General features: G+C 42.9%; 1 protein-coding gene across 3 annotated transcripts in view; it reads left to right on the top strand.

The window, feature by feature from the left end:
* Positions 1-16,795, top strand: part of HIVEP2 (HIVEP zinc finger 2) — a 135,924-nt gene extending 119,129 nt beyond the window's left edge. For all 3 annotated transcript variants that reach the window (XM_057364822.1, XM_057364821.1, XM_057364820.1), the window contains 4 exons: positions 3,120-3,295; positions 5,890-5,991; positions 6,547-7,457; positions 13,986-16,795. In XM_057364822.1, coding sequence (XP_057220805.1) covers positions 3,120-3,295; positions 5,890-5,991; positions 6,547-7,457; positions 13,986-14,804 — 2,008 coding nt within the window. In that variant the 3' untranslated portion in view covers positions 14,805-16,795. The remainder of the gene's footprint in view (positions 1-3,119; positions 3,296-5,889; positions 5,992-6,546; positions 7,458-13,985) is intronic.
* The last annotated feature ends 3,116 nt before the right edge of the window (positions 16,796-19,911 follow it).

Here is a 19,911-nt window from a genome sequence, read left to right as displayed (position 1 = left end):
GACTTCTGAAAGCTAGTTTTTGACATGGGTGGGTTTCTGTKCTTGCTTGTTCTTGGCTGTTTGTTGAGCTATTTTGTTTTTCTCTCTCCAAGCACATCTTCATCTCCTCTAAGCAATGAACTATATAGAAAATGTCTGCTGTCTTCGTGTCACGTTTTCTCCCCTGCACAGACCAGCATGGATGGTCATATCTTGTTTCAGCAGCGTATTTTCATTTTGATTTTTGTTTGTCATGGGGAATGGGTTTCCTTAGGCTTTGTGATTGCTTTTGTTTCATAGGTGAGAAGACGGTAATTAGGTGAGAGAGATCTGTGTCCGTTTTTGGTTTTGGGAAAGCCTGTGCACCCGGCAGGACAGCTCTGCAGCTGCCTTGTGCCAGTGGGGTGGAATATTTGTATGGCAGCTGGGCAACAAGCAGAATGACAGGGCTGGGGATGGGTGAGAAGCTGAAGGAAGAGAATCAGAATTGAGGGAAAAAGTAGATCCTGGAATCACAGAGTTGTTATGGTTGGAAAAGACCTCTAAGATCATCAATTGCAGCCATCAGCCAGTACCACTAGRTGCCGAGCACATCACCACCTCACCACATAAAGCCCATCAAGAGCATTTTGCAAGTGTCGTAGCAGAGGGAATTTGGAAGGAAGAAACTAACCACCACATTATTACCACTGGCAGGTGGTWTGATTCAAGTGAAATTATCTGAATCACAAAATCTGCTTTCCATCATCTGTGACTGCAGATGTGACTGATGTGATATGAAGCAGTGTTCCTCAAAGAAAAGCAGTAATTTGCAGTTCAGTGCTTGCTGCAGTGCACTTAGTTACTAATGGTGTGCAAAGAAAGGAGGGGCAGGACGAGCATGCCTGCTTGTCTGACACCCAGCTTAATGACATTATCAGCTGACAGCAAGAATTCACAGTTTGCTTATGTTTGTTCTTTTATATCTATCAGTAATAAACGCTAATTGAAAAAGCCAGATAAAATAACATTTTGGGTAGAAATTGCAGGACTCTGAGACTTGTTAATGCTTTTTAACTCAAGAGTCCCATCCAAGTCAAACTCAGAGTGGCAGTGACCCAAAGCCCTTACACGGATGTTACGYAGTAGGAAGGGGGAAATTATTCAAAGCTTTGAGAGAGGCACAAGCTAGTAGTAAGATCTAATATTCCTGTGGGCTAAAAGGTAATCACCACAGACTCAGACTTCTGGTCTTTTAGCTTTTGCACCAGCCCTTCTTTAAATGTCAAGTTTGTGTGTGTCATTTCTCTTGCAGTCATTGTTATGATGAAGCATACTTAAAAAGAGTCAAGGTCAGTTGTGGCCAAAAACCATCTATGAGAATGATGAAGAGACACATATTTTATCATTGTCTTTGTGCCCAATGGGATCTGACAGGTGACAGAAGCCAGTGGAGTGAGGTCAAGCAGRAGAAGAGCTGAGACGGAACAAGAGAAAAGCACATGCAATAGCATAGCATTTATCTTACCAGTATCAGTCAGGGGTATATGGTAGACTCCATCCCAGCAAAATCAGACTGTAGGGAGAGATGAAAAGCAAATAAAATRGCAGTATTTCAAACAATAATGGACTTTTTTTTGTTTGTGAGAGGAAGCCTGGAGGTAGCTGATGAAGAAGTGAATAGAGAGGTGGCTATCAGTCATTGGCGTGTGTATATGAAGGAGAACCTGGGAAATGGGGCAGGCAGACAACCAAGATCCCAGGAATGTTGTACAGGAAACCTGCTAGAGAGATGACTAAGTATTAAATTACATTAGACTAAGCCAGTTTTGCCCATGCTGCCAGGGACAATGAAGGAAATGGGAGAGGGACAACTTTGTTGGAAATGAGATGAAAAAACCTGAACTTAGGCATCCACATTTGAAAGAGGAGCTGATGTGTGTTGTAGATAAGAAGATGGACTTGAGAAAGGGCACAGTTTTATGTTTCTCAAGGTATTAACTTCAGTRTTTATATTGCCCATGGTATAGCTAAACATATGTGAAAGTGTTCATCTAAGAAAAGCACACTTGAAAAATRTTTCAGCTCTGTAACCCAAAACTTGTCACTTCCTTTTTGTAGAGTTATCATCACATTAACAGAATCTTTCACACAGTCCCCTTTTTATTTAAAGTACTGAATGTCAGTACCAACGATTTGTTGTGGGCTGTGCATCTGCAGAGTGACTGAAAGTACTTTGTGCTGCTTAGGAAGAGGGCAATGGAGGACAGAGGGCAAGAGAAGTATTATTTCTTGCACTTCCTGGATTTTACTTTGGATGAATGAGGATGGAATTCTTCCCCAAAGGAATGCATAGCAGTCCTCAAAACTCAGAACAGCCTGAGCAGATTCCTTGGACTATTAGATTTCAATATGAACAATTTAGCATGATAATAAAGGCAATGTACAGCTTTACATAGATTTTCATATCTTATTTATTTTCTAACTACACAGTATGTGATCAGCAAAAATAGCATGGGAAGCTTACATCTGTGCTAAGAAAAATTCTTATAATAGCTTTCCTCTAAGTATCCATGTTTGATGTTTACCATTTTATTTCTGAAGCATCACATACCTGCGTGAACTCAACTTGGTGTCTCTTTAGGGAGAGAATATCAGGTGTCTGTATTGTAACATACATCCTTGCTTGTCATCCATGTTCTCTTTATGCTTAATGTGAAGAAATGGGCATTTCCAGGCTGTGATTTATCTGATCCCAAGGGATAAATGCACTAAAACAGTTAAATGAGCCGTGCTGCAAAACAACACTCTTTTCAGTGGTGGTAAATGTCTGTGCTGTACAAGACTACAATGAGCTGAAATAAATCCAACCTGCAGGCTTATGTTTGGAATTGTGTCCATAGGAATGGTTGTTCATTGGTTTCCTGACAATGTGTTTATTCTGTTMTCATCCTGCAACCTGTTGGTCTCATATTGTTGAAATACACTGGGACCATTCACTGAAAGCCAAATACTTTGAGTTCCAGACTGAAAATTCAGTAGGGTCCTTTGGACTTCTGTGGGTTTGCTTTGATCATCAGGATCAGATGCATAGAAGTGATGTTTGTACATGTATGAGACCTAGAGTGTGTATGACTTAAATACTTGCTCTCTTCCAACAGGTATAAATCAAATGAGGATTATGTCTATGTCCGAGGTCGTGGCCGAGGAAAGTACATTTGTGAAGAATGTGGCATTCGCTGCAAAAAGCCAAGCATGCTCAAAAAACATATCCGCACTCACACTGATGTCCGGCCTTATGTATGCAAGTTGTGCAATTTTGCCTTCAAAACTAAAGGTACTTGACCCRTTTTGCTGAACTCTTGCCACTTCTGGAGCTATTTTGCCCTCTGGGATCCAAGCACCCATTGCAATCTAGGAGGGTATTTTGTTTGGGATAAAATTGTTGTGTTCGTGTATACAGGACTGTATAAGAGCTTRTTCTCTTCTGTTTAGTTGACCCAGGGATTTTGTGAGACTCTGAGACTCCTTGGACAGCTTCATCAAAACCTATAGGCTCTTGGCTKGTCCTTCTGTCTGCTGAAAAAATGCAGTAGCATAAGAACCACCCTGAAAAATAGTACTCTGCCAACATTGTTACATGGTGCAAGTTTTAATTGCAGCAACCCTTAAATGCTACCAGGAGACTACATTTCTCATGACATAATGTAGAAGCAGAGCATCAGCTGCTGAGGAATACATGCCTTCACAGGCTTTACAGTGGGTCAGTTTCAAGTTTATAAATAATGGATGTCTCGCAGATGGGCCACTCCATCCGCTGTGACATTAATTATGAATAAAGATCTGATAGCTTCTGTTCACATGTATTTATCAGCACAGAAAAAAAGCTTCCACTTGTCACCCTGAGGCCACAGATAATGATATTCTTTGGAATTCAGATTTGTGATGCTACCATCTCCTTGAAAGAAAAAATCCTTTTCTTGGTAGCATTTCTCTGTAGCACAGCCCAAATGAGCCTTACATTCTCAGTTTCTTAGCTTCTCTTTGGCAGACAAAAGAAATGGATTCTGGTCCCAATGCAGTGAACTTGACTCAAAGTGGGAGAGAGGAAGCTGAAGGAAACTTCTCCCAAGATCCCAGTGCAGCTTCATGGCTGTTTTGAGGATTGAGAATTGTAATAGTTTCCATGACTGCAGCATCTCTTCCTGTGCCAAAGATGGGAATAGCTGGTGGATGGTAGTAGACCCATCAACCTAATTTAAGATGAGAACTTTCATGGGCATGTAGAGACAAAGACAAGGAGCTGCTTGTTTGTAGTCCCAATACACCATCCGGTGAGCTGTTCTCACTGCTGACATTTGACACTGCTGGAGGAATGGGTCTTGAGGAGGGACTTGGAAGTATTGTGATTTTACAGCTGTGTTCAGACAGGACATTCCAGGAAGAAGAGGTGGCATGGAAAAAAAAGTGGAATTGTTTGCTGAGGCTGGCATTTCTGATAACAAAGAAATATGGAGGAGGTGGTTTGCTATTGCACAAGAAGGACATGAGTAAGAGGAGASTAAGTTAGCCTTTGAGTCCAAGAAGTGTTTAACTGGTGTATTACTGATCATAAGTAGTTGTCAGCCTCATTACTATTGTTGCTATTCTGCTGAGAGTAATAGGGGGCAGACTTTCAAAGGTACTTAGGTTTTCAGTTTTTCTAAGCATCGAGCCATCCCAGAAGCATCAATGGCCAAGTTAGCCTTGTCATGCAGTGCACAGGTAAAATAAGAAACTCTTACTGAAAAGGGAGAGATTTGAACTAGCTGGAACTAAAAGTTAGAGAAGAACCTGGCTTGTGAGTGTTTTAAGCACACCTGCACTATCCAGCAGAGTGGTGCAGTGTTCCTGGCCCCAGATGGCACGTGCCACAACACCATCTGGAGATGTTGGTTGGCATCCAAGAAGCAGCATAAATGCATTTGCAGAGGGCTTTCCTTGAGCTAAGAGGCACCATGCCTTGTTAGTGGGTTTGCTTGTGCCATGCTTTTCCTTTTGGGTGTTTGCAAAYGACACTGAAGGTGCAAATGGATTACAGTGATATTCTCCAGTTCTGCTTTGTGCTCAGGATTCTTTGTCATGAAATGTCTCTTGGGGCCAATCTCAACCCAGTTTTTTTATCTGTGATAAAGCAGCTAAGACAGGCACTCCAGAATGCCAATAGTCTAGTGTTAGATTGCTCCCTCAAGGGAATGGAGATTTGCTTTCAAAGGTGTAGATCSTACTCTGAATCTGAGAGCTGAACCTGAATTTCCCACATCCCAGGTGGATGCTGTATGTACAGCTCCTCTCAATTCAGAGACTGCAGCTAAATGGTAAACTTGCATAGAGAAGACTCCCATAAATGTTTTTTGTTTGGTTTTTTTTGTTTGGTTTTTTTTTGGTTTTTTTTTTTTTTTTTTATGGCACTTTTGCTTCAAAATGCTTCAAATACACAGAACATTGGGAAATGATGTGCAGAGTAAATGGGAGAGCCGTTATCTTGAAAGTGCCACCGTGTAAATAGGATAATGAGCCCTGAATGGCTGCTGGGCAGTGGACTTACTTTGATGCCTAGGCAGTCTGTACATATCATGAACAGTGAGACAGTGAGTCCAGGAATAGATAATATCCAAAAGAGAGTTTTTTAGCTTTCTGGGGTGCCTAAATATCATGTGGAAAATTGGAGAGATGCCTATGTACCTCTCAGGCCCTGARTTTATTGGAATTTTCTACTTTCTTAAGATAAAAAACCCACTGTTATTAAAACAGGCTCTGAGTCAGCCCTGTCTGTTGTGGTGTGTTTTAAAGCTAAAACCCATCATCTGCAGGATAATGGAGTTAAGATACACCAAAACCTTACTTGAAGAGTGATGTTGTCCATTGCTGACATTAGTCTCTGATCCACAGGAAATCTGACAAAACATATGAAGTCTAAAGCACACATGAAAAAATGCTTGGAGCTTGGAGTATCAATGACATCTGTAGATGATGCTGAAACTGAAGAAGCAGGTATGTCAAAATGATTTAATTTAGTTGGAATGGCCTCATTCCAACTAAAATATGGAAAGTATGGAGTATGCAAATGACTCATTGCACTTTAGCACAGTGATGGGCATGGGAAAATATATTAAGAGTATTTGGGGCATTTTTTAATTGAGAGTTAACTTTTTAATAAATAGGAACTTAAAAAAAGAAGTTCTATCCAGTTGTCTGAGTTATATTTTTTTACATGAAGAGGAGCTAGGAATAAAAGTATGGCCTGTTGTCATCTCTGTCATGCATAGTTCCCAGTCCTCCACTTAAGATGTGAGAGATGACAACATTTAGTGAAATTGCAAGGTAATGCATGCAGGATGAATTTGCTTTCTTGCTTCCTTTCACAGAAGGTATGGAGTTTTAAGGTATTATTTTGAAAAGAAACTATGGTTTTAATGTATGAAGAATGGCTTTATGCAGCCATGCCAGAWGAAGAGCATCCAGCAGTGGCAATGAGTGCGCTGGGTGGGGAGTGGGTGAGGTGTGAGAGGTGGGGTGTGTGCTCACGGTTTGGACTTGATGTTTCAGAAAACATGGAGGACATGCAGCAGGAGGCAGAGAAGAGCAGCAGCCTGGCCGGGCTGTCGGCAGAGCACCAGTTTTCCGACGCGGAGGAATCAGATGGCGAGGACGGCGATGACAATGATGATGACGATGAAGATGAGGATGATTTTGATGATACTCAGGGAGACTCRACACCAAAAACCAGATCAAGAAGCACCAGCCCGCAGCCCCCTCGGTTCTCCTCGCTGTCAGTGAACTCGGCTGGGGCGTCACAGGGGGCTTCCCCCGAGGGCTCCCTTTCAGTGGGACACTCCTCCCTCATCAGTTACTTGGTCACCTTACCAAGCATTCAGGTTACTCAGCTTATAACACCAAGCGACTCCTGCGAAGACACACAAATGACGGAATATCAGAGGTTTTTCCAGAGCAARAGTACGGATTCAGAGCCCGATAAAGACAGATTGGACATACCCAGCTGCATGGATGAGGATTGCACGCTTTCATTGGATCCCAGTTCTTCTCCGAGGGACCTCTCACCTTCCAGTCGACAATCGTCACCTGGCTACGATTCTTCACCCTACAGAGATAACTCACCAAAGAGGTATTTAATGCCAAAAGGGGATTTGTCACCCAGAAGGCATCTGTCACCCCGAAGAGATATTTCACCCATGAGGCACCTTTCCCCACGGAAGGAGGCTGTGCTGAGGAGGGAGTTATCACCAAGGCGGGACGTGTCACCAAGACGTCACCTATCGCCCAGGAGGCCAATGTCACCAGCGAAAGATGTGTCTGTTCGAAGAGATTTGTCTCCCAGGCGAGAGAGGAGATATATGGCTTCTGTTAGAGCGGCATCTCCCCGGAGAGGCTTGTACCATAATCCAGCATTGTCCATGGGTCAATATTTACAGTCTGAATCTATTCCGGTGGGACACTCAGTAAGTATGAAAGAATATTTTCATTCCTCTTGTCAAAACTGTGTTCTTGGTGAATTGTGCATTTCAAAAATCTTGGCAGCTTTGTAGAAGAAGAAGGCGCAAACTTTGAGCCTTGGTGGGAAGTTCTGGAAGAAATGCAAGAAATTTGGAACAGACAGGGACCAAGTCAGAATGCTGATTCATTTAGATGCACTAGAGTCAGCCTAAGGGGCAACTCTTCACTTGGTAGAAGCCTGAGTAGCTGCATTAACTTCAGTGAAATTAGGCTGATTTGCATTTTCTGTCTCCATATTAATTGTATTATATATATTTATATATATATGTATTTTAAATAGTCTAGAAAGCTCACTTGAAGCGTGAGGCTTGCTTCTGCACTGTAAAAAATTTTTACTTCCCAGACTCTCAGGTGCGATCAAACCAAGATCAAGGCTTAAAGCCTGGTTCCTGAGCAGTGGTGCCCATTACTGAGTATTGTTTAATGGAATAAAAATGCTGAGATAATGGAACCTCTTGGAAAAGCAATGTGCCCACTGAAATCAGGATGTGTGGCTGGAATTTAAAAGATGTTATTGTGTGAGAGGAGTAGGCAGTTGTCTGCCCAACAGAAAGTGCCATCACAACTGGCTGCTCCAGCAGGGACACAACCGTCTCGGTGGAAATACGCAAAACTTGCACAGCTGCTGTCTGTGCTCTTCCCTTCCRGTAAATCAGCTCTCAGAAACTGCCAGATTGTCACTTTTGACCAGCCCTAGCATTCACAAAGCACTCCCTCCACAAATAGATTATGTCTTTAGAGTAAGGTCTTGCTCCCTGCTCTTCTCCTGCTGGCCTCTTCTCCCTACTTCCCCATTCCCAGTCTTCTTGGCCCTCCATGTAGTCTTTGTGGTGTTCCTCTGTGGAGGAGCTCATACAGTCAGCATTTCTGAGCTCTGGTGTGATTTCCTCTGTAGTCAGGCTGATGTATTAGCTGCTCCCAGGAATGGAGAGGGATGCACCTGGGCGAAGATGGCCAGAGCAGGGGTGGACCGAAAAAAGCTGAGATGCTGCCAGCCTGGCACATCCAAAACTGATTTCCCAACATTTCAGGGGTATAAGGGAAAGCTGCAATGTGAGTGGTCATGCTTATAAGAGAGGGCAACACAGGTACTCCTACCACATTTCAGGCATGGCCCCATGGCCTGGTGAGTTGTTTGGGAGAGCAGCGGAGAGGGCTGGCTGATTAAATGGTCTTTTCTCAAAGGGCATGCTGAATCCCTGCTGTGCTCTCACAGGAGTGATCACTGCACACCTGAGAGAGGGTACAAATCCCACCAGTAGTTCTTCTGACAAAGTGAGGAAGCACAAGTGGGTGAAGAGTCACCAGTTTAACCAGTCATGACAACTTAGTATCAAATGAATGGGATCATATGGGATTCTACAGCTGGCATTGTGTAGGGTGCCCTAGTCCCTGTGTCCCACATGGGACACATTGGCAATCTGCAGTAAAAATTTTGGATGTGTAATGATGCTAGCAATGGGTTAGCAGTCGTCCTTGGCCATCTGACAGCTCTTGCTGTCATATTTTCCTTGTGTGTTGTGCACACCTTCCAGCAAGGCTTTTAGCACATTTTGAGGACTCTCTTAGCACTCCCAGCTCCTTCTTTTGAAAAGTCCACCATGCCAGATGGACTTCTAATGCTTACCTTCTTTTTGAGGTGGAGTGAGGCATGTGGCAGTGAAAAAAAACACYGTGTAAAAGATCAGTTGTCTCCCAGAAAGCATCAGTAACTCGGTGRCAYGTTGAGTGTTCTGAGAGAAGGGCAGGGCTCAGCAGAGTAAAGGCATCATGRGAAGCGGARCCCCGGCAAAYTTACATGAAAAATGACAAATGAGGRTGATTGTCCATTGCAGCAAACTCCTGCAAGGAAGGAAAAATGAATTCCTTGTCTTGCTGATGCCYTTCTGGAAGATGTACTTTAGCCAAACAGTAGTCGAGTTTTAGTGAAACACAAGTTATTATACTCAGCATGTGGGAAGGCAAATAATGCCTGARCTTGCTATTAATGAAAGCTGTCAGAGAAGAAAAAGGAATAAATGTTGTTTTTTGCTTTTGGAGTAGTGAAATACAGCAAATCAGAACATCATTAGCAGCTGCATTGGTGATGCACGTGTGAGCTTACAATCCTTGAAATACTTGAAAAGCTGCATTGGGTTCCCAGTCCTTGCAGGGATAAGGGCAGTTTTGTACTTCTAGTGCCTGCAGTTTCCAGAAGAGGCCAGTTTTCTTTCTTCTCAACTGAAATTTGTATAGTTGCTCCCGTCTCTTTGGCCAGTGCTGGTTTMGTTGTCCTTCATGTTGCTTCCTGCTGAATGTCCATGCACTTTGTTGGTCTTGTGCAAAGGGCTCATAAAGTGCTTTGGCATTGAAGGCATCACATAGAAAGCAATTGAAATAATTTCTTTAGGAAGTGAAAAAGAGTATGGAGAAAGTAACTGGGTTTTTTTAGATTATATAAAAGTACAGAAACCTGCACACTTTTTTTTCCCCTTGGCAGTTAATAACAGGATACACTCTTGCAACAGAATGCTCTCTCAAAGAAGCCTAAGGCTCTGGTGTATGCTGGGACACAKTTGACTTTGACAAGTTAAATCGGGGTCTTTAAAAATAAAGCCAGAAAGTTCTGCTTTCTAAATACATTTGGGATCTTCCCTTCCGTCAATGCCAGAGGTTTCTTTCCTTTCTGAGGAAGCYGATGCCATTGTCAAAGGGGTCAGATTCTTCTTCCCAGTCATTTTCTGAGGGAAAAGTCCTGAGAGRAAAAGAAGGAATAGGAAAGCTTCATTGGTTCACCCTGAGTAACTCTCTGTTAGAATTTTAGTTTGGATCAGGCATATGTCTCTGTTGTCACATTTTTTGTGCTTTAACTCACATTTTCGGATCAGTCTTGGAGTAAGTCATCTGGATTGTTGTCAGATGGAATTAAACTGAAAAAATGTTCACCAGCAGGGCAGCAGGTACACTTGAACTGTTGTACACTCAACAATGTGAGTGGCCATTCAAGTGATTGCAAAGACACCACATAGGGCTAATCTGAAGCAACCTTCCCTTCCAAACCCACAACATTTGCATTGTGAACATTGGATCCAGCTTGAACAGTTTCACTCCATTCCTGTTTGTCCCAACCCTTAGTGCACCCTGCTACTTCCTAGTGCAGACCAAAACCTTTGCCTCTGCTTCCAGTCCCAGGATAGACACAGTGAGATTGAGAAGGTGCCTTGCTGTGMGTGGTACAGACTTGTCTCTCACAACTATTTTAGTTTCTAGGAGGTAGTGGGTTTTGCTTGTGTTGCCATTTTGTTGCTCATCTCATTAATTTTGAAGTCTGAAGTCTGATATATTCAGAAGGGCTGAAGGCAGTTAGACACCTCTATGACCACTTGAAAATTATAGGACTTAAGATCCTTTGATCATCCCAGACATGGATATAAGATCCCTTCCCAAACACTACTTTATCATCTTGAGTGAAATGCCTTGTTGTACAGACAGCCAGCAAGTTCTGATGTTGAGGTAAACAGTGAATAGGTCCACAGGTATATCTGGGCTACTGTAATGCATTCTCTGTAGGGCTGCAAATTGAGCTGATCCTGAAACTGAAGGCCACACAGAGTTACAGTCACTTTATTACGCATCATGTCTTTCAGAAAACACATTGGTAATATGCTCTGTTATTGAATTTCACTGGAGAGTTCAGTGTTTTCTGGTTTTTAACTTAAAAAACCCCTCAAGTACACAATGATGTGGTAATCAAAGAGACTGTTTTCCACCCAACATCTTCTTGCAAGCTGTGGTGTGAGCCTGCCCAGAGGATGTCTGTGAAGGGTGCTTGGCTTTGAAATGTGATCTTCCTCTTAATCTCCCACAGCCCGATTTGGGTAATGTACCAGATACAGGGTGAACCCTATCTCACCCCTGAGGCATTCTGGGGGACTTGAGAAGCTGGGTATGGCTTTGCTCAGGGGCGTGGTGTGGCTTTGTGACCAGGTCAGGACGTTTAGTGAAAAGCTGCTGCAGAGTACTGTTGCTTGGGAAATTATATGTCAGGTGGAGTTGAAGGGAAATATATTAAATTGTAACAAATGAGGATTAATAGGAAGCAAAGTGGATTTCCATCACCTGACAAAGAGAGGAGTTCATCTCACGGCACTGGCAGCAGCCCTGCACTGCAAAAAGATGCCGTGACTTCCTGTACTGTGCTCTGTGATCCAATACCTGCCCTGTCAACTGAATAAAGTCTTTGGATTCGCAGAATACTTGTTGAAAAAAGACAGGCTTTCCCTGTGAATATGTATATGTGTGTCTGATGGATATGAAAATGCTAGATATTGGTAAAGAAAATAGAAGCGGGGTAAGAGATAGGAACAGTTATTAGTGACTGTAGCCATTTATGTTTTCTGTTCCAAACTTACCTGCCAGAGCCAGAGAAAAAGAATCCAATACGTGCCCAGCCAGGCTTGGAAGGCATCCAGTGACATGCACAGGCTGTCACTGTCTATGTAAAAATTGGTCATATGAGACATGTATTGGATGGTGCTGCTGATCTTAAAGCACATAGCAGTTTCTGTCATGTTAGCCACCTCTATCTGACAAGGACAGACTGTTGCTCTATTCCCTTTTGAAACTCTGGCAGGGTAAAACATGAAGCCAGTGTCTTTTTCAATTAGAGATTTGTGTGTGACTAGGTTTGTTCTTTGATGAGTTTTACTCCTTTTTTTTGCTCAATTTCCCTTAGCTCAAGTTTACATCAGATGTAATAGTGATAAATGTCACAGTGTAGGAAACATCTGAAAGGACAGTATGACTGAGAAACTGATTGACAGACCAAAGATGGAAAAAAAAATAGGGGGCAAGCAGCTGTGCAGAGGTGAGGTTAGCGATAGGAAGGACTGACAGGGTAGGTGAACTAAGTCTTGCCGCTTGGCAGCTGCAGTTTATTTTGTAAAGTTTTCCCCATTCAGCAATATAATGTGCTGTCACTGTGCTTTCTTATGACAGTTTCTCTTTTATGAGACTCAAGCGTCTCACTTTCTGAATAGGAAAATTCCCAGCATAGATTAGTCTCTGAATAATATCTCTGAAGTTCGAGACTGATGACTATGGGTCACCCTTTCCTGTCTYGACGTTGATTTATATTAAACAGGACAAAGCATCTGAGCACAGTGAGATTGAGCCCTTGGGTAGCACAGAAACTGAATCTTTAATTGCCCCCTAAACCAGCTCCCTGAGACGGGATCAAGAGGTTGCTTAGTGCCGTGAGAGCTAGGATTTCCCAGCAGTGAAGTGCTGCCACTTTAACGCATTGGCATTTAGCAGCACAGTCCTCGGGCTGCCACACCAAGGCTGTGGTAGCATTACAGCTCTGGGGCAATTGATCCGTGTTTGGTCAATTTACAGAGCAGAGATGAGCATTTTCATTCATTTAATTTCATATGAAAGTCCCCGAGAGTTGTGTGGCTAAATCCCACGCATAATTATGAAAATGTCATCCTGCACTTCTGTCATCATTACTTCTCTGGTCAGCAATAAGTGATACTTAATCATCAGATAGCAAACAAATTTTAAAACTTRAGAATGAACCAAAAAAAAAGGAACCCAAAAGCCTAGGGCATATTTAATACTGAGTGGAGATGGGTATTTATTCTTCCAAGGCAGGAACTAATGGGTAGGCAGTGWAAATGTCAATATTGCGAGATTGGCTTTTATTTGCCATCACAAAATCCCCCATTCTTCTCAATCCCTTTATGAGTGGGTGAGTCTCCCTGGGACAAAATCATCGCTTCTGCTCACAGCTGATGCCTGTGCTTTTGYTATTATTTATTGTTTACACTCAGATAAGCCAGAGGGGTGCTCCATTGTCTCTATGACCAGAAAAATTTGTGTCTTCATTGCACAGAGACACTTGCATTACATGGAAATACCCATCCGCTTTCACCAAGGATTGGGTAAAGCTCACAGGGAGCAAGTGCCTTCTCTGTGGCTCAGGAGCAGATTTTTCAGAAGGCAGAAAATACATGCTGTGAAATATTCCCRGTTATACCAAGCGGTGGTGGTGAGCAGGGGATATTCGGATGTGTACTTCTCTGCAAAAAAAAGTCAAAATACCAGTTTTCCAAAAGACAGGSTAAGATGGGTCTCCTGGCCAAATTTCTCCTGAGGAATGAAAATCTATCTACCCCAAATTCTGTTCAAAGTTTCARTTGGATAAAATACCMTTCACTTCCTGAGTTAAATTGCTGYATTGTGTTGCTGAACTCTCTTAACTAGCTGCTGCCTTTCACCTCAGAGGCATGAGCCCTGTAGGGGCAACCTCTTCTGTTGTTTGGATATGCAATTAGTGGAGTTTTCMAAACGCTTTGGGATCTATCTGGATAAAAGGTGTATCATGAATGGGAGGTTGTGTTAGACAGGAAAGCAGATAGGTGGTTTGGCAGCCAGACAAGAATTCTGCTAGTAGCAGCGCTGACATCTCTTTTTTTTCCTTCTGGTTACAGAGAAGGGGGTTGTCTCAGGCACCTTACTTCAACATATATGGAGAAAAAGGAGGCATGGAGCACCGCAGGTCTAGCCTGTTCCCCGAAGGTCCGAGCGACTAYGTCTTCAGTCATCTTCCACTACACTCCCAGCAACAGATCCGAGCACCTATCCCTATGATGCCTATTGGGGGTATCCAGATGGTCCATTCAGTCCCCGTGGCCCTTTCAGGTTTACATTCTCCGTCCACTCTGGCCCTGCAGAGGGAGGGCTCYGAGGAGAAGCAAAGAGGAACTGCGGAAACCCTTGCAAAAGAATCGTACAGTATTTCTAAGCACCACGAGAAACGTACCTCTCCGCACAGCTTGCACCCCGCTGCTCCCCCCAGCGCGCCCTCCTCGCCGCTGCTGCTGCTGGCGCAGAGCACGTCCGAGGACAGTGTGGTGGCCACCGAGAGGGAGCAGGAGGAGAACATACAGACTTGTACAAAAGCCATAGCCTCTCTGCGAATCGCCACAGAAGAAGCCGTTCTGCACGGGGCGGAGCAGCCGCAGAGGCCTTCTGAGCCTCACCAGAAACCTTTAGAAAGTGCACATTTTAGCATTAAACACTTTAGTGGATCTGAGCCGGGCCAGCCCTGTGCCTCAGCCACCCATCCTGACTTGCAYGGTGGTGAACAGGACAGTTTTGGTACATCACAGACTGCGCTAGCCCATCCCACCTTTTACAGCAAGAGCTTTGTGGATGTCCAGCAGCTGGGCTTCCACAGCAGGAGCGATCCCCCATCAAGCACACAGGAAAGGAAAGATCCGTCATCTGAGAAGAGCAAGCCGCATTGATCTGAGATGCATGGAGACTTTCACCCATACATTTACCCCACTTTTTTTTTTTCTAGAGATAGAAGAAGTATTCAACTTTACAGCATGCCTGTTCTAAGTTACAGTAGTTTGCTATTATATATACTTTTGTTATATCAAAAGAATTAGATAAAGTAACAAGTCATCATGAGCCTGACCAAAACTAAATTTGAAATTCTTATTGGGTCTGGTACTTTTAAATTGTACAGATGTTTGTGCCTTTTCTTTACTTTGCTTATATTCTTATAAGCATTTTTTTAGCAGTAATTTGTACATATTTTAGAATTTGTGTATCTGCTTTGTAATAAATGTAATTTCTTTCCTTTTTTGGACACTTGGATCTAAATGATGTAAAACAGAACAGCATCAATATATGTGAGGTTGCACTAAAACATATTTTTATATGATTAAAACTGAACAGCTTTTATGTACAGCTCTGATTCTGTAATACTAATATTTATTTACTTTGTTTCATAAATTGTAAATTTTTTTCTTAATGTTGTGGATTGCTTTTCTATGTGAAGCATGGGATTTACTGTTGCGTAATTAGAACAAAATGTATATTGTAAAACAAGATATTTAAACTAGAGTATCTTATCTTATTCTGCACTTATGCATTAGTTAAAAAAAAAAAGATAAAAGATGTATCAGTCAGTTCTTAACTCTTGTAATTTTTTTTTGTCTCTTGTTTGCCGGATTGACTATAACTTAAGTGCTGATTGTGATTTTAAACTGATAGTACCGTAAAGCATTAAAGTAAAACAATGTGCTATTGTGAGTTTTTTCAAAGCTTTATAAAACAGTTATAAATATATTAAAAGTATTTGGTCTTATGTGAACATGTTGATCTATATACTCCTTAAAAAGCTATGGGAAAACATTCCACCCCATGTAAATATGTGCATCACTGGTGCCATCTGTGTAGCTCACCGGGACCGGCGAGATTCGCTGTGCTGGTGCTTCCAGGAGTGGGCTCGGGGCTCTGCTGTCTGCCGGGAGGCAGAGTCCAGCRGCAGTGTCCTGAGCCACTCGCTGGCCTCCAGCAGCAGGGTGACAAGGCCCCTATGGCAGTGTGGGGCTGGGCCAGGAGCTGGCCTGCTGGCTGGACACACGGCGCCCTGCCGAGCCTGGCTGTCCCCTGCTCCTGAGGGCTGACCGAGGGGTGTAGGTGTCATGAAGAAGTGCCCTGGAGTGTCAGAGAGGGTTTGGAGAGGAGAAAAAGGTGTTTCCTTGCACTTCAACTCCACAGCTGGCCACTCCCTACTGCAATACCTGGGTCAGCTTTGGGGGAGGCTCCCGTTCTGTCCTGTTCCATCCTGTCCCGTGGACGGAGATGTGTGGCCCTGCCAGCGAGGCAGAGAGCACCGCCACCCCGGCCTCTTCTGAAATGGGTTTCATGGGCAAGAAAGTCTCACAGTCTTCCAGTGTAGGGTCTCCATCTGGGCGAGGTTTGCTCCAGAGGGAAGGGAGGAGGAGCCCGGGCTTGTGTTTGAACACGTGTGGTGGGTTACCACTACCACCAGCAGCATGCGTGCATGCACGCACGCACAYACACACACACGCTCAAACACAYGCATGCACACGCACAGATGAACGAAACCAACGACCTGGATTATATTTTGTGCTATTTAGTGGATTATAAATCTGTGAAAACAAGTTTGTATATTGACTTAAAATACATTTAAGGAGTGTTCTTTAAAAAGAAATAAATATACAGTTACATGCTCGAGGTGTCTAGTTTTCATGTGTTTTTTGAATTTTCCAAGTTTCTTGGTGTTCCAGCATCCTGCACGAGAAGCACCCTTAAAAWTGTGAGTGGTAGTGAAAAAGGTGGACTGTATTTTGGCTTTCTCAGATATTATCAAACTAAAACAGTTTCTTTCTCCAGTAATACCATGTGGGGGCAGAACCACAGGTGGCATGCTGTAATTCTAGCACGGTGGCATATGACTAGTGTAATACCATAATGGATGGTGACCACTTCTAAACATTAAAGGTTAGTTTCTCATACCCATTGCAATGTTCTGCCTTTATTCCAGATCATTGTGGTAACCTTGCCAAGATAAGCATGTGCTAGAAAACTGGCTCTCTCAGACTGGAGAGAGGAGAAGCAGTATATGTAGTTGGAGATGAGCAGCCTGTTGGATCATGCTTCCATTAAAAAAAGGRGAACTCAATTATACATTTTAAATAAACAAGCTCCATCTGATAAAAGCCTCTCTCCTCCTGGGCTTCATGGCTGTATTGAGAACAAAATGCTCTGCACAATGATCAGCTAATCAGGTAATCATAGATATTTTATTAAAAGGGAACCAGGCAACCCCTGATGGTAAATGCTCTATTAACATTGCCTTTGTAGGCAACCCTCTTACTGTGGGAGTTACCTCTGGCTTGTTTGATTATTTTAATTAATTTGCAGCTGTAATTTGCCATCCACCTTTTCAGCCTCAGGGCATTTTTTTTTTTTTATAATCGGTGAGCAAGTATCAGTGAAATTAGATGTGATATTTTTGGGTTACAATGGAGCAATGCTGAAGAGGTTTCAGGTACTTTTAATTGTATTTTCTTAATGAGCCAATGTGTATACAGTGCTTTGAAAAAAAACATATCYTCATAAAAGGCCTAGGCATCAATGAGGACTTTTCATGCTTTGGAAAGGGTGTGGCGGAGGAATGGCAAACATGTCTGACAAAATTTTCCCAGGCATGAGCAATTTTCAGAATCAACATAGCAAGCACAGCAACTGGGACGGGGGGCAAATAATTCCATGAGCGCTCTGCCTGCACTTCCCAGTGCAGCTCTCYCCAAGCTGCCTGCAGAGATGATGGTGTGGGGCTGTCTGTGCCCYGCTGGTCCAGTCCCTGTGCTGGGGGAATGCAGCTGCACGGCTCCCTGCCGGGAATATTGGTCTCTGGGCAAGACTTGGGTTGCCTGTGTGAGACAGCCCCTCTGAGGGGATTCTTCCACAGTAATCAGCACAGCGGGTACACGTTGCTCTGTTAGGGCCAGGAAGTGTAACTGAGCTCCCTGATGTAAATGTTCTGTATTTTTAAAAGGGATGAAAAGAAGAGATTTAACAGGGCACTCTTGAAAACTGAAGACCTGAACAAGGACTCTTAGATGCCATGTGCTAAAAAAATTTTACGTCAGGAATATAATTACCTATTATATTGTTCAAGGAGGTTATAATTTTCTATGAAGATCCATATGTCTTTTCTGTAAAGCACAAGGGAAATACAGATGCTCTGGCAAGATCTCTGTATTTCCTTCTCTCAGAATACTGTCACCAGAGTCACTTCAGGACTTGCTCACGTCAGCAAAACAGGGTGTATCAGTCTCATATAACAGCCTGCACAATCCTCTTATGGAGCTTTAGATTCTGACTCAGGGTAGGAACTCCATCGCATGTTAAATATTCTGTGTGGACTATGCAGGACACACTGCCAGCAGTGGATAATAATTAGCACCAATAAAGGGCATAATTAGATATAACAGACCCAAATGGAGTCAAGGGACTTAAGTACAAAAATTTCCATTCAAGAATGCTGCAGTCAACTCCCATTTAACCCTAGTGGCGCCTCAATTTACAAGGTGCCCCACCTTCTTTGAAGCTGTTTCCTGCTTTTGGGCATGAGTTGGACTTTTCCTGGAACTGCTTGCCRTCTCTTCTCCTCCCTCATTGACTTGGACACCAAAAGTATGTATTTCTTGCCCTAGATCCTCCAAGGGACCTGCCCTACTGAGTGGGTCTTTGCAAATACCTGACATATGATGAAATATGCTTCCCTCTTGAATTATACTTTTGGCAAGTGCTGTCACCACCTCTTACAGATTAGTTGAAAGATTTGGTCCCCATTTCTGCATATATAAAAAAAAAAACAAACACCCCAAATCTGTGTTGAAACTGGCTAGATCAACATCTCCAGTTTCCTAGGAGAGTGTCCTTAAGTGCCCCACAAGAAGTATGCAATATGAAATAAGAAAGTTTTTTTTTTTGCTGCTGAAGTTCTGCTACTGTGAAGCAAAACATTCAAGATYCATGGTATCATCAATACTATAGTCTATTGTCCCCAAGAGGAGGAGCTGTTTGGATATGCCCTGCTTAGTAGGAAGAGAGCTGCCTGGAAGGTTGGTGAGTAGAGTGGTGTGACAGGGACTTAGAAGGACAAGGACTGAGTTCAAGCAGCTCCCTGTCTGAAGTCTTCTAGACTGCTTGGAGACCACAGTTTCCAAACATGCTTGCTACTTAGCATCCAACTCTTTTCTAAGATGGCTAACTCTCCTATGTCCAATGGAGGCAGACTAAAACTTAAAATTCTGGACTTYGGAGTGAGAAACAGATTCCAAAAGTTAGGTGTTACAATGCCTGAATCCTTTATTGGGTTTTGTCCTAAATAGCTCAGGGAGAACAAGCCTTATTGATTTATTTCATTGTCCAGGGGAGCAAGTCAATGGGACTTATCCTTTTAAGTCATTTAGCCACCCCTGAAAATCCCAATCAATATTCTCTAAAGAATGTCTTTAAAGTAAATCCAGGGTATTCAATGCAAAACCTGCAGGGCACATCATATATTTTAGTCTAGTCACTATTTTGGTGCGGGTTTTTTTTTCAGTTAAAATGCCTGCATGAAAAAAATCAGCARTCCGTGTGCTAATTGAGTTTATTACTGTGACAATGTTCCTGTGCCCTTTTCTGAAACGTAGATAAGGCACACTAAACACAGACCCTGAACATATGCATACTGTAAGGTCAATTTAAGATGAAAATGCTGGATGGCTTGACTTGTTCTGCAGTTATTCTTGGGGTCTCTACATATGCTACATCYGTCACGTGTGTTTGCAACTATCTTTAATATGACTGCTTTTAACCAGCTTTGGAACCACCAATAGCACCAGGAACATGGGAGACAGCTTTCTTTGCAAAATGTTTGGCTTTTGCCCCTGTGATGATGCCTGCGTGAGATATAATAAGCTGTCTTGTTGTGTGTACAGAAATATTTTCCAGATAATTGTGCATGGTGACAACTCTTTCCAAGAGTTTCTTTAGTTKGTGAGTATAGAGGTGGCCTGTGCATATGTGTAGGGCTTT

Source organism: Malurus melanocephalus, unplaced genomic scaffold (assembly GCF_030028575.1).
Source record: "Malurus melanocephalus ecotype Western Australia unplaced genomic scaffold, MMel_1.1 scaffold_43, whole genome shotgun sequence".
NCBI classification, from domain to species: Eukaryota; Metazoa; Chordata; class Aves; order Passeriformes; family Maluridae; genus Malurus; species Malurus melanocephalus.
The sequence above is the reverse complement of the archived record's forward strand: the minus strand, read 5'-3'. Positions and strand labels throughout refer to the sequence as shown.